The sequence below is a fragment of the Mchenga conophoros genome, linkage group LG7, assembly GCF_057382185.1.
Source record: "Mchenga conophoros isolate Kocher_MC1m ecotype Shallow Benthic linkage group LG7, M_conophoros_male_GT1.1, whole genome shotgun sequence".
Classification (NCBI taxonomy): domain Eukaryota; kingdom Metazoa; phylum Chordata; class Actinopteri; order Cichliformes; family Cichlidae; genus Mchenga; species Mchenga conophoros.
This window is the reverse complement of record NC_140532.1, coordinates 57225591-57240362: the sequence shown is the minus strand read 5'-3', so window position 1 is coordinate 57240362 and position 14772 is coordinate 57225591. Positions and strand designations below refer to the sequence as shown.

Here is a 14772-nt window from a genome sequence, read left to right as displayed (position 1 = left end):
GTGTTTACAGAGCATATCGGTCATTCTAGATGTCTGTTGTGTCAGGGTTAGGGAGCATGTAGCTTTTGTTACTGAGCCGCAGGAAATCAAAAGCTTTATCGCCAGCTGAACTGACTGCTGACAGACTTTCAAAAAACTCCTCTGCACGTGTCCTAAATGACAATTAATGAAGCGCAGTATCATTTTAATAAAATTTTTTTCTTTCTAAAGTTCAACTCAACCTAATCTGTTTTTGCAGCTCTGCTCTGATGGCGGGCCAGCAAAAGCTTCCCTCACTGTGGGTTTGGATGCTGCTTATTGCAGCTTTGTGCCCAGGTGCACAGTATGCATACAGCAAGCGAGCAGGCAGCTTCAGAGGTCGCGGTACTGGTAACAAAGCGCCTCCCTCTCAGAATCGAGGCCTCTCCAAGCAGGGTGTAAAGTGGGCAGGTGCAGCAGCAGCGGGGATGCTGGGAGGCACAGGCACCGGGTACGGGCTGGGGTTCCTTGGAAAGCCAAAGCATGGGTCCGGAAATAACTATGGCCACAAAGCAGTCGCCTCTGAGCAAGATCGACAGCTTTACTACCAGCAAGACCAAAGATGCTGCAACCAGTCTCTCTGGAGAGCCTTCGTTAAAGGCGCTGCCCCTGCTCCTGCGACTCACCTCTTTCTCAGGCTGGGACATGTGGTGCCTTTTCTTACAGCAGCTTGGATAAGAGACGTGTGATCCACCATCTAATTAATGAAAAAGCTGTCATTTATCAAAGTAAATTAAAGCTTTTTTGAACAAATGATCTCTACTGTGTCATTTTATTGGAATTAATGTCATCATGTCATCCTCATGGAGGATTTTTCTGAGAGTTTGGTTAAAAAAATACACAAGTTGTGCACTTGTGCATTTTTCTAATAACCCCTCTCTTGATATCCCTTGAAGAGATACAGCAACATTTTAGACGTGAAGATGTCACAGGCCACAGAAAAGATTTCATGATTTATTTTATTTAACACATGAACATCCAAGACAAACTATATTACACCGTGTTAGTCATAACATCTGAGGAGTATCACGAAATGTTTGCAATTCTGAGTCAAAAACAAGCGATGTCTCTAATGGTAACATGACCTCAATTACAAAGTTACAGAATATCCACAACTGAGGAGAAATAAGTGCACTTTACAGATATTCCACATCCTTGATTTAGGTGGGAATTTCCCATCAAATTAAGTCGTTTTGCCAGAATCAACCAAAAAAGCAAAACAGGAACAGTCGAATATAAAAGCTTATTAACAGGAGAGAATAAAAGAAATTTGAAAGCCTGGTCACAAAGAACAACATCAGTATGGGAAGGAGAATTCCATCACTTTGAGATTTTCACCCTAACTTACACAGCATTTTTCCAGAATCCTTTACAAAACTCAGGCATGGAGAAAAAATAAAACAGGATCATAAAAAGTACGGTAAAAAGAAAAAGTGAAATGATCACATGAAACACCCACAAAAAATAAAAATAATAACAACACCTACTCTTGAAGAAAAAAAAGGAGAACAGATTTTAGTAGTCATAATCGCAGAGACTGTACCATGACAACCGGCGCAAGAAAATAAACAGTAGTATTTACATATCTGAGAAAAACTGTCCTATGAGACTGTTTCCCCACGCTACAATAACATGTAGGAGATTAGAGGAAGACGCACGGAAACGATGACCATAAGTGGCTATGGAAAGTTAAAATGTGCCTGGGGATATGGATGTAAAACCAAGGCTTTTATGGGAATAAATGTTCTAATGACTCACACACATAATGGCAGAGTTCAACGGGATAAAGGAATGCAGTTTGAGTGCTACCACACCCATTTTAACTAAGGACAGTTTACATACTACAAGGAAATACAGATAAAAGACCGCATCCGTTCAACAGACTGCACAGATTAAAGCAACAAGTGCTATTTGTGCAACTTCACTGCTCATTTATGAACCCATCATGATTACTGTCTACTCTCTGTGAAAAGCTATTACATGCAATAACATAAGTAGCAATTATTAAATATGAACCAGGGCGATTCTTTCTACTTTTATTTTTATTTCTGTCTCTGCTGTTCAGCAAACCTCGATGGCTTAAAGTTCATGTGGGAAGTTTGGCTGAATTATTTACAAGGAATCCTTTATCACCATCAAGCAATCTGTAAAAACTATTAGTGACCAGGGTTTGCTTCAGTCTGTGCATGTGCTCTGTGGAGTGAGACTGAGTGGAATCCAAAACACACACATAAAACTTAAATCCTCCAAAGAGATTTCTCCTAACATTACCCCGGATAATAAACAGGGGTTAAAGTGAGCTGGATTTATTATTACTGATCAGTATTATCGCTGAATGCCTTTATTTTTCATGTGCCACAATCCTGCTGCCAGTTATTACATTCAAATATTTGCCCGGTAATAAGCCAAAAAAAAATGACATCCCACAGCCCACTTATAACCTGAAGTGAACTTTTTCCTTCTCATCCCTGTGATGTGTTCATGGTGTAAAGGTAAATAATCCTGGTTACTGTACTTCAGCATCTAGAACATAACAGAGGAAGAGTGAGCATCAAGGCAGCAAAGTTTTTTTCTAAGTGGCGGTAATTTCAAATGCAACTTCTCGAGGACATTAAAATATCACCAAATACACAAACTGTGTCTGTGCAGTCTGTCAATCAACAGAAAACATCTGACAAATGTGTCTGCCAGCCGAAGGGAGAGGGGAAAAGAAGCACTGACGTGCAACACTATCAGAGATGTAGAAAAAGATGTATGAAAGACAGGAAACCAAAGAAGAAGATTATTTTCAAGGGTAAGGATGGCAACACGCAAGGTTTGATAAGCTGAAAATGTAAAACTTCCAATATCCTCGTTCGTTTTAGAGCTCTTAAATGGATCTACACGTGATGTGTTGCCAAATTATCCCAAAATAAATGGAAGCATATTAATTTTGCATTCTTCAAAGGTTGCATGAAAATACCAGGCAAGTTAGTGCAGGCTGCACTGGTTATGTTTGCAGTACTGTGGTGAAGTTCACAGTGATTCACTCTGCTGGAGGGGTATGGAGCAGGCTGTTCATGGTCAATGTTAGATTAGATCAAGAGTAGCAAATATTATTACATTCATTAAGCTAATTCTATCTTTTATACAATGCATCAGCCATGCAGCTTTGGATAGACCTGCTTATAACTTGTTGAATTCAGCGTGGTTAAATCCACAAAAAAGCAGTGAATACTGAATACAGGAGAAGCAGCACAGCTCAGCTGATCACAGCCTGTATGCACAAATCTGGCCTGCAAGTCATCATGTGACTTATTTCTACGTAATTCTTGTCCCCATGCTGCACCAATACAAACAAATCTCTGAGTTACCCCACTTGCCAAATCCCACTTGTACCCCATAAGCCATAATGTGGACTATGAGCTTTCATTATTTTTTCATTCTTATCCAAACTATGAAAGAAACTGCCCTGATAGTCTTCCTAAGAAAAAACTGCTAAAGTAATTGTCCTGTCCTGTTTTCTTTCTTTAATCATGAATCTCTGCATTCAGTGTCCAACAATCTGGAGATAAAAAGTGCAAAATATGGATCCAAAATAAATTAATATAAAGTATAGTGAACATCTAAGACAGATCTAACTGTAACACTTGAAACTGAGTGCCACACTTGAAATAGACATTTTTAGTCAGTATGTACATGTCAATATTTTTATATAATAGATATTAAAAGACTGTACTCTCTGGAAGTATGCAGCTGTGGTTTGCAATGTGGAGCTACTATAATATAAGCAGGAAATGAATGTGTGCATATGATGGAGGCAGTAGAAAGCCATTTGAAGTGAAGTGGAAGGTGTTTTCTCACTGGAGCAGGAGCATGCTGGACAATAGCATCACGGAGGAAGTGAGAAGATGAATGAGCCCTTGGCTCAGAGGGCTAGAGCGACTTAGCTGATATTGTTGTTCAGTTTTACGTTCCTTCAGAAATTGCTCAGAGTACTTCATGTACTTCTCTACACACTGCCGCGACTTCACTTGCTCAATCAGGGCTGGGTATCCAATCTCCTCAATGCTGACGGTGTCGTCATCTGCGTCCTCAGCTGCACTCTTGGATGTGGAAGAGCCTTGATCCTTAAACATATCAGTCGAATTCATGCAGCGACTCATGAAGCTTTCGTAGGTCTCAGCACGTGGAGGAGGGCTGTAGACGTAATCACGGCCATAGTCTTTTTGATCTGTTGACTGGGTGCCATAACGACGCTGCATGTAATTATTGTAGTAGTACTCTTCTTCAGGGTTACGGAAAGTGAAATGTGGTCGGGGGAAGCGTCCTAATCCATATCCAACTGCCATTCCAGCCAAAGCACCGACGCCTGCAGCCACCATGGCTTTTTTGGCAAAACTTGGTGACTTGGGCGCATACCCCATGTTCTGCACAGAACGAGAAAAAGGTGACCCTGCCATCCCATAGCCATAGCCTCCTCCACCAAAGCGGGGACTCAGAATCTTATTATTTGGGTTCCAGTTGGAGTAGCCACCAACTGCTCCACCAGGGTAACCTCCTGGATAACCTCCTGGATTTGAACCAGGCACATTCCAACCTGGTCGTGTGTTTCCAGTTTGGACGGGGTAACCACCTGGATACTGGTAAGGATACCTTCCTGGGTTTTGTGGATAACCACCCGCTGCTGGGAAACCCCCACCTGGATGCTGATTAGGATAATTCTGGTTTGGATAACCTCCAGCAGGGTACTGATTAGGATAACCTCCGGGGTTGCTACCAGCTCTGCCTGGATATTGGTTGGGGTAGCCTCCGGCAGCTGGATTTTGATTTGGATAATTTCCTCGAGCTGGGTTTTGATTAGGATACCCTCCTGCTGGGTATCCACCTGCAGGGTTCTGGTTCGGATAACCTGCAGGATTGCCTCTGCCAGGGTACTGATTTGGGTTGCTACCGGCACCTGGATAACTTGGCTGGTTCTGTTTGGGATAAGGGTAACTTCCACCAGGAGGATAAGGATTGGTGTTTCGATTAGGACTCTGTGGCTGACGTGGGTAGTTTCCTGGTTGAGAGTTGGATGTCTTTGAATTGGTCCAACCCTTGTTGCTGCTGGATGAAGATTTTCCCCTGCTGCTGCTGCTGCCACCTCTTTTAGCACATGCCAGCTCAGTGGTCAAAAGCGACATGATAAGAAGAGACACAAGAACCATCTCACACAACCTCCCCATCATGGCCCTAAAAGGAAAAATCATGGTTGTAAACACCCGTATATATATACATATATATATATATATAATAAACAAACATCTCTTCATTTTAAGTGTGTTGTATAGGCATAAGATTAAAAAGAGTCAGCTGCACTTTTTTTCGATAACGATCAATAAGAAACAATGTATCATTCTGGCTACATCTATTTATATATTTATATAGCTAGAACACCCTCATTGAATCCTTGTCCTATTTAAAATTTAGAAATGGTGTCAATCGCATTATTATCTTATCATTTGATGATAACAATAATAATGATAATGATAATAATAATTAATGAACAAATTTAGGGTTCATAAACGTGAGGCTGTTATCACTGCATCATCCTTCCCCTTCCATTAGAAAAACATAACGGAGCCATATTATAACGGATGTGTGTGTCGTCTTTTTATCTCGCCGAACCAATCAGCAAAGCGTTTTATAATAGCATCACAATTAAATGAAATGTGATGAAGGCTAATATCTTACCAGGAATTGGTGTTTTGTGTGTAAGCGTCGATAATTCGAGTGCGTTTGTTGTTCTCTCTCCGTCTTCTCTCCGCTCCCTAAAGGGACCAGGGTGGTTTCTTCCAAATGCGGTGCGCTCGTTTTTATCATACGAAGCACCGGATTAAATGTTCCAACGATGCGAAACAACAGCATGTATACTAAAACTATTTTTAACTGCAAAACTGGTATTCTTACTTAGAATACCAGTTTTTAGTGTAAAACTAATGGCGACCATATCAGAAAGTGTCCTATAAGGGAGGCTAAACAGTATTAATTATATATCCGCACCGTCCGTTACGACTATCAGCTACGTCCCGTTATTCACGACAAGCGCACATATGTACCCTACATAGAATGTATTTCCGGTCAGGCCTCTTTACCAACAGCCCGATAACAGTTTCAGTGGCGAGCCTAGGGTTTTTTGGTGAAACCGAACAAAAATGACAAGACCTCCTCCAACCACAGTTCAATGCAATTAAATAATAAAATAAATAAATGATACTATCAATTTAAGTGGATTTTTTAGGCGTATTTATCTGAAATGACAAAGAAGGAACACTGCAAATGCAAAAATATTTACAGCTTCAGTGAACCATTAATCCCTTTTAAATTTTAAAAGGGATGCATTTGCTTTGGGAGTTTTGATGATAGAGGTTGACATGATGAGTAACAGCTGAAATAGATAACTTTGAGGGCATGATATCCCATACTTATGTGTTGTACTGAGTGGATCGACTGAAAGGGAACAGTAATTAAATAAAAGCTCAAGGGAAGATGGCAGAAAGAAGCAGTGGTAAGAAGAAAGAACTGGCAGGTGGGTCTATAAAATTCAAAGAAAATTGACATAATGAGGAAAACGGGACAAAAGGATTAAATTAGCATATCCAAATTATGCTTTGGTCATACAGGATTAAACAGTACCATTATTTAAATTGGGATAACATACTACAGGGAATTTCGGCTGTTTTCAAGAAGAGACATAGAACAAATTTGAAAACTCATCAGCAACCCAAGTCCCTTTAGCTTGAGCCAACTTCAGCTTATACACACATATAAATATACATTTGTTTTGCGACATCATATAGCATAGAATAGAATAGAATTCAACTTTATTGTCATTGCACATGCACAGGTACAGGGCAACGAAATGCAGTTTGCATCCATCCAGAAGTGCTTTAGTGATATAGATATATTACAATATATATTAGCAATAATATAGATATGTGAGTATATTACAGAAATGGGTCTATTATGGCATGTTATAACGTACACGGTATGAAGTATGTTGTGAATATTCTATAACTATAAGTATGTACAGGCTGTAGTGAGTACAAGCTATGTACAGGATATGAACAGGATATAAATTTGAAAAACTATACAGAATATGAAATAAATAACTTTACAGAAATCTGAGATATACAGCTATACAGAAATGGGAACTATGCAAGTTGTATATATATATATATATACACTCACCCAGCACGCCCCTGCGGGCGGTTTATCCTTCAAGCTCGGGTCCTCTACCAGAGGCCTGGGAGCTTGAGGGTCCTGTGCAGTATCTTAGCTGTTCCGAGGACTGCGCTCTTCTGGACAGAGATCTCCGATGTTATTCCCGGGATCTGCTGGAGCCACTCGCCTAGCTTGGGAGTCACCGCACCTAGTGCCCCGATTACCACGGGGACCACCGTTACCTTCACCCTCCACATCCTCTCGAGCTCTTCTCTGAGCCCTTGGTATTTCTCCAGCTTCTCGTGTTCCTTCTTCCTGATATTGCTGTCATTCGGAATGGTTAGCCACCACCATTTTCTCCGTCTGTATCTGGAAGTCCCACAGGATCTATATACATATATATATATGTTGCATATCCGTCCATGCATGAAAGCATGAAAGCATCAAATGCTTATACCCATGTTTTTCTTATTTTTATCCATCTGCAGAATGCTATTTGTTTGTTTATTTATTTTTGGCCATATTTAAGGCAACCTTTTAATTATTGAGATTTTAAATGGTTAACACCTTGTGGTAAACCCTCTGTATTCACTCTTATAACATGACCTTATTATGGTTGACTTGAAAAATGCTTTCAAGTCTATCATACACAATGCACTCTTCACTTGGCTCAGTATTGTCAAGGGGATTTTCATTACCATAGAAAGGGTCCTGCAATTATCTCCCCCCCCCCACTGTTGTTTCTTGTACAACTCAAGTCTTTTCATGCTGCTCAGGTTTCCAGTGCACCCCCTTCCTGCAGAATATACCAGAAGGTTATTTTGACCAGTCATATTTCTGCATTCTTTCTGGTAATTTTGTTTTGAATTTTGCAGCCTGGGGATGTAAATGCCACATTTAGAATTAACTCCAGGCATTTATTCGGTTAATTAGCTAACAAAAACAAAAACAATGAAATAGCCCACACATGTTGGAGAAACTTCAGAGGCAATTGTCCAAGTACTCAATTACGTTATAAACAAGAGGGATACATATTAGAGAGCTTACCAAACCCTTCTTTTAATTTTCTTGTCTTTACATTAGCACTTTGTAACACTGCAGTAGCTTATAGTGAAATTTCACATGCATTAAAAGTATAATTTGCATTTCCTTTATCTAAAATACTAAAAAAAAAAATTCAATTACTTAAAAATTATTTACAGTATATTTGTTGGCCGTTTCATTTTAAAATACTTGAAGGTACTCATTTCTTAAAAATATTTATCCTACACTTTATAATACTTCTAAATCCCTATAAAACCTCCAAATTTCCCTTTTAGTTTTAGGTTATCATGTATAGACCCCAAATTTTAAAGAAAATTAGAACATGTTAAATGTTCTAGGGCTGCATTATTGGGTGCAACCTACGTTAAGCCCATATTTATTACATAAGTTAGCTAAAAACAACAAAAGATGAATTTGGACACCCCCACGGTGAACCTGGTGGGCGGGGCCACGTTACGGCACGCGACGTCACAGTTGTAAACACCCGTATGTACTCACATCTTTGTGTCCCGTGGAAACATGTCGGGGAGGAGAGAGCCCAGTGGAGGAACTGCTTCGTCTATCAAATGCTCACCTGAGACATAAAGCGAAAGCGACAGAGTCAGAAAGGAAACGGCGGCGTGTTTGTTCGAGTTTGGAGCAACTGCAGCCTTCCGCTGTCACAGAAGCGAGCCGGTCGGGATCGGATGAACGACTAAAGACAGACAGCCGGGGCTTGATCTGAAGACTTAGCCTCGCAGGCAGGTGGTCGAGCCGGTTAGAGAGAAAGAGCGAGAGAGGGGGGACAGCGTGTACGGTCTCGGATCAGAACGGGGTTTCTCCTTGCTAGGGGATGTTATCCGTACTGTCTTATGGCAGACTGGTAGCCAGGGCTGTCCTGGCGGACTCTCTCAGACGGACGGTCGGGACTACAGTCTGATCACCGCCAGTTATGGTTTCGGTAAAGACTTTCGCAAGGGGATCCTGAAGAAAGGGATGTGCTACGGTGATGATGCTTGCTTCATTGCACGGCACAAGACGGCTGATGTCTTGGGTAAGGATTCAGGGCTCTGCAAATGGCTTGCATGAAAGTTAGACGCCCTCTGTGCTCGGGTGACCTTCAGTGAGTTTAGCCAGCACGTGTGCCGACCCGTCGGATCAAAACACACCAGCCCCCTCCCCGCTCACACATAAAAAAAAAGACAGCACTTTAACCCGGATAAAACAAGACTCCAACCCGGATAGACGCTTAAAGCATATCTGTACGCACATAGCACCTGCACTCACGTCATTACTTTAATAAATGACATTTATTTTACTGTTAGGGGGTAGTTTTGAGGTGAAACGCTAAATGACCTTTCACCTACATGTGTCCCCACTGTGGGATACACTGCGATGACGTAGGCTGTTGCAATCACAACATTAGAAGACGTAAATCGGCCTTATTTAATTCGGACGTGGCAAAAAATAGAGCTCATTAAAACGTATCAGACTTAACACTACAATGTCTTGCAAAGGTCAGAATGGTTGAGCATGGAGGCAGCCATGTTGCTAATAGCATCATTAGCCTATTAGCTTAGCTAGCAGGCTAAGCTTGCTTTGTCCTCGCCACCTTGCTACTGCCAAAGACTTAAACTACCACGTGGTTGGTTAGACACACACACACACAAGGTGTATTTCATAGTTTACAAGGTCTGTTTAGTGTTAAACGTTTAGGTTGGTTAGAGAAATAAAATTGACATCTCCGAGGAACACATGGCAACACGTGTATACACGGCAAGGAGAAGTGGAATCTGTGAGACTTCAAGTCAGAGTGTTGAAAACGTCCCTTGCTTTAATTCAGGCTGATGGAAATCGTAGTGAAGGGCGTAGCTGACAGTGATGATCAAGCAGTGCAGAAGAAAATGCGTGGGGTTTTCCAGCATGTATAATATTTTCACTTTCTTTTTAAAGGTTACTTTCACCTCTGTGAGAAAGGGAAAATAATTCCAAAGTCACAGCCTTATAAACTATGGAAGCAATATTCCCAGTAGTCTGTGTGCTGTAGAAAGAAATACTTTCAAAAAACTAAGAGGAAACCCATAGATTCTCTGGAAGTCAAATACTATGAGCATGGGGTGGGGAGAAAAGTTATACATCATTATTAGATTATTCTCATTGTTATGTACATATTTCTTTTACAACTGTCTTCTGACAAAAAAATACTGGTGCAGATATTCCCTTGCCGTCCTCTTTGGCCATTGAACTAAACAGAACTTAAGTAAAATCATCTGGTCTTGGAAAAAAATTGCTTTGCATCAGCTTTCAAATGAATGTGCAAATGAAGGCATTTATGAGGTGATTGATGTGAAGCCACAATGTGTAAATATATTTAAACTGAATTTAGAAGTCATTTGGACGCAAGTAACCTTACCGGTATACCACAAAAATTATATGCATTTTGGAACCGCGTGCTTACAAGTACAAACTTGAATGATTCATGTAGCACCTAAATTACAGGATATTAGATTACGTTTGTTTGTGTGTATAAGCTGAAGGTGTCTAGAGCTAAAGAGACTTTGGTTGCTGATGAGGTTTCAAAGTCAATTTGTATCTTATCTTTGCTGTTCTGACTCATGGTGTGCAGCTAGAATGAATCAAAAGTAAAATAAAACAGGAAGCTAGTAGATTATGAGGTATCAGTGTATAAATATGAATTACACACAAGATGTTAAAAGAGTATACAATTATTTCTGTTCCATAGCTGCAAGTAACACATTTTCCGGGGTAAAATTCTTACACTTCAGGTAAACTAGATAAATTAGGCACACATGAAGCAGTACATGAGAAGTTACAATGGAAAGATAATAAACCAATGTGTTCCTGTTTAGCAGCGATACAGACACCAGAGAGAAAAGCAGTTCAGTAATCAATAAAGCATCAGCACCTAGAAAAGAAAGATCAGAAGAGCAGTGTGGCTGTGCAAATATAGACATGATGCATTGACCTTGGAAGGAAAAGAAAGTCATGTCTGCTGTAAAAAATAAAGATAACTTAATAAAAATTCAACAACTAAAATCAGCCAAACTGCTACCAGCAGATGTTTGGTATTTACACTTTTGAAATGCCTGATCAATCCTCTGTCACGAATCTGGTGTTAATAAGGTATTGTATGGTAGTGGTTCAGTAGTAAAACAAATGTTTTTAATTCCTTTTTTTCCCCATCAGGCGTAGCAGATGGCGTAGGTGGTTGGCGGGACTATGGTGTCGACCCATCTCAGTTCTCTGCAACCTTAATGAAGACCTGTGAGCGACTGGTGAAGGAGGGTCGCTTCACACCCAGTAATCCAGTGGGCATCCTGACGTCTGGCTACTACGAGCTCTTGCAGAACAAAGTTCCCTTGCTAGGTGAGTACATAGAGATGATCCACCTGGTTACAAACACAGCAAGTGGTGGAGCGAGCTCAGCCGTGCTGAGAGAAATAAATAACATAGCTGCAGTATGAGTCACACTGTGAGTATTGGCCCTGCTCACCGAGCACAGAACACAAGCTCTGTCCTGAGTTATACTATCTGTTTAATATGGAATCTCTTCTTCTACCTTGGCAATTACTAATATACAGCCTTTAAGTGTGTGATCAGTTCATCAAGAGGGAACCAAATTTTGCTTCAACGATTGTGTTAGTTGGCGAGGTATATATATTATGTGACTTTTGTTTGACACAAACCTTTGTCCCACCGAGTGATTTAAAACCAGAGAGGTAACTATCTTTGATCGGGCAGTGATTTCTTATGCTAACACTTGGCAGTTGAAATTCAGTGATCTTGTGACTCCCCACAATTTACCCTATTACGCAGGCCAAACACTTTGCCCCCTGCCAGAGCTTCAAAAGGTCATGAGTCTGTCTGTAACTGATACTACAGGAGGGTCAGTGAGATTTTAAAAGTAGGTTAACACCAAGCACGTGATCAAGGTTTCATATCTTGGCTCAGTGTCCCTGGCCAAGAGTTAGTGCAGACGCAGGTTAGCTGTCGTTAAATTTAGTTGGCATACTTTTATTTTGGAAAGTCATGGCAAGGTCAGCTCTTGACCTTCTCTGCTCAAGGTTACCTGAATTGTTGCTAGTAGCTGTCACTGGGAATGCAATCTTTTTGGTTGTTTTTTTTTTTCGTCTGTATTATATTTCTTCCACTCTCCATGGATATATTAGATTCACAATGAGGACACTCACAAAGACTACTTTGTACTGGTTGGGCAACATAACTCTTTTCTTTTGCCCTGATCAAATTATCTGTTTGTATACATAACCTTAGTGTTGTTTTACTCCGCTTTATTTTCAGGAAGCAGCACGGCCTGCATCGTAGTTCTGGATCGGCAGAGTCACAGGCTACATACGTGTAACCTTGGCGACTCTGGCTTTTTAGTGGTACGTGGTGGAGAGGTGGTTCATCGCTCGGACGAGCAACAGCACTATTTCAATACACCCTTCCAGCTGTCCATCGCTCCTCCGGGAGCCGAGGGAGTTGTGCTCAGTGACAGGTCAGTTGCTCAGTGTTAGATATATCTTTGTAAATAAATAAAACTCTATATTAGATAGATGCTGGGCTGGTAGTTGTACAGCACTGTACATGTCCTGCTTACAGCAGGCTCGGATAAAATGGTAAAGGCATATCATTCCATTCTGAGCATCCCTACTTGCAGTCATTGGGTTTGCGTGCCACTTTGTAATGCAAAGCAGGATTTAAAATAGAAGTGCAGGTCATGATCTCTGTCATTTTGACTGCCAAGCTAATTTGTGGACAGCTTAATTAGCCCAACTTATCAAAAACATGACTCATCTCTCATGTGGGAAGCAAATATCATAGCATAAAGGCCTTTATGTTGTTGTTTGCCATGTAAACAGAACCTGCTTTTCACCTCACACACTAAAGTGTGTGCAGGCCTTCACAGGTTTGCTGGCCAAACCAATTTACATCTGTTATGACTGGCATCAACTAATAAAGCTTTTGTAACATGATCTGTTTTTATGTCTGAATTGCCAGATGATGTCAGTGATTACCTGGATTTGGCTAGAGTTGGTAGCAACAACAAAAAGTGTCCTTCTTTAGAAGTTTTCCTTAGTGCTTTCAGCTCTCTGCAGACATCAGGAATGTTACTTTCAAATTGCCCGTTCCTCCATGAACACAGGCTTTCAGTACTAGCAAGCCATGGCAATGGCAACTGATAAACAAGAGGGAAACTCTGTAATCCATTTGGAGCAGTCTAGATGTTTTGTTTGACTTTTCTCACTGGTTTGGCAGGTTTAATGGGTTAACGTTCCCATTAAAGTACATTTATAGACCTGTTTAAATGTCATCATAAATTAAGACCAAGCAGAAATATAAGGCTCCCAGGTGATAAAACCTCAGTCTGAGACTTGTGTATGGTGGTAGGAAGTGACAGGCCATGCCGGCATTCGGCACGGACGGAGAAGTAAACGGAGAAGTCAGGTTTTACGTCAGCTGTCACATTAAACGCTCACACTCCATCTTCAAAATTTAGCAGAGTGGCTTCTGACCTGCTTAATTCCACACTTAAAACTGTTGCCAGCAGCTCAGGTGCTTCGCGCTCTAGTTTCACTTCATGATCTTCCCGTGCTTCCTTGTTTCCTGTAGTCCCGAAGCGGCTGACAGCTCCTCTTTCGACGTGCAGCTTGGTGACATCATCTTAACCGCAACAGACGGTCTCTTTGACAACATGCCAGACTACATGATTCTTCAGGAGCTCAAAAAACTCAAGGTATCACTTCAACATGTCAGCTTATGCTTATATGTGTTGGAAACAAATTCAAATTTTAATGCTTTTTTTATTATTGCATCTCGTTTCAGACTACCAACTATGACAGCATCCTGCAGACTGCACAGAGCATTGCAAAGCAAGCTCATGATCTTGCCTACGACCCTAATTATATGTCCCCTTTTGCACAGTTTGCCTGTGACAATGGCCTGAATGTAAGAGGTAAGGTTACTGTTAGCTCCCTTTAAAAGCACCATACACATAACTGCAGTATAATGTTTTTACAGCACGCCCCTTTTCCTGATTAATATTAATAATAAGTTTTGGTTGTACAAATTTTGGAGATGGCACTATTATTTATCATGTTTTGAATAATTAATTAATAAACATTGAAATAAACATAATTTGTGTGTTATTAGATGCATAATGAGGAGCATACAAACATACATACTCCAAAGTACTTTTGATGTCCTTAATAAAACTGTACACTGTTAATATTAGTAGTTGGCCACAAAAGACACAAGTTAAGGATGTCTCGCTGGGGCTTTATACTTCAGCAGTAAATCTACACTGTAACTATGTCGTAACCGCAAACCCATCTGAAACTCTACATCGCAACCTGATGTGAATCTCCATAGAAACCTAACTACACACGGCACAAAACTGTTGCCGGTTCACTACAGTCGATACCTCCTGTGCATTTCCAGCTGCGTTTTTGAATTTGTCAGTGAGAGAATAACACTCATCACCTCAATCTAAGAAATAACAATCATAACATGAATTGAAATTCT

At 40.7% G+C, this 14772-nt stretch overlaps 1 protein-coding gene and 1 pseudogene across 1 annotated transcript; one reads left to right on the top strand and one right to left on the bottom strand.

Annotated features, from left to right (window-relative positions):
* Positions 1-2073: 2073 nt before the first annotated feature.
* LOC146571265 (uncharacterized) lies at positions 2074-5874 on the bottom strand. The gene is made up of 2 exons (XM_085280397.1): positions 5734-5874; positions 2074-5232 (listed from the first exon to the last, which is right to left on the bottom strand). Exon 2 carries the CDS (start codon positions 5226-5228, stop codon positions 3858-3860), a length of 1371 nt encoding a protein of 456 aa, XP_085136523.1. The 5' UTR covers positions 5229-5232; positions 5734-5874; the 3' UTR covers positions 2074-3857.
* A 2862-nt stretch (positions 5875-8736) lies between these two features.
* On the top strand, positions 8737-14733 carry LOC146571264 (protein phosphatase PTC7 homolog; annotated as a pseudogene).
* Positions 14734-14772: the final 39 nt, after the last annotated feature.

Excerpts from the sequence above, each read along its gene's own strand:
- LOC146571265 (XM_085280397.1), bottom strand. The coding sequence starts at position 5,228 with ATGATGGGGAGGTTGTGTGAGATGGTTCTTGTGTCTCTTCTTATCATG.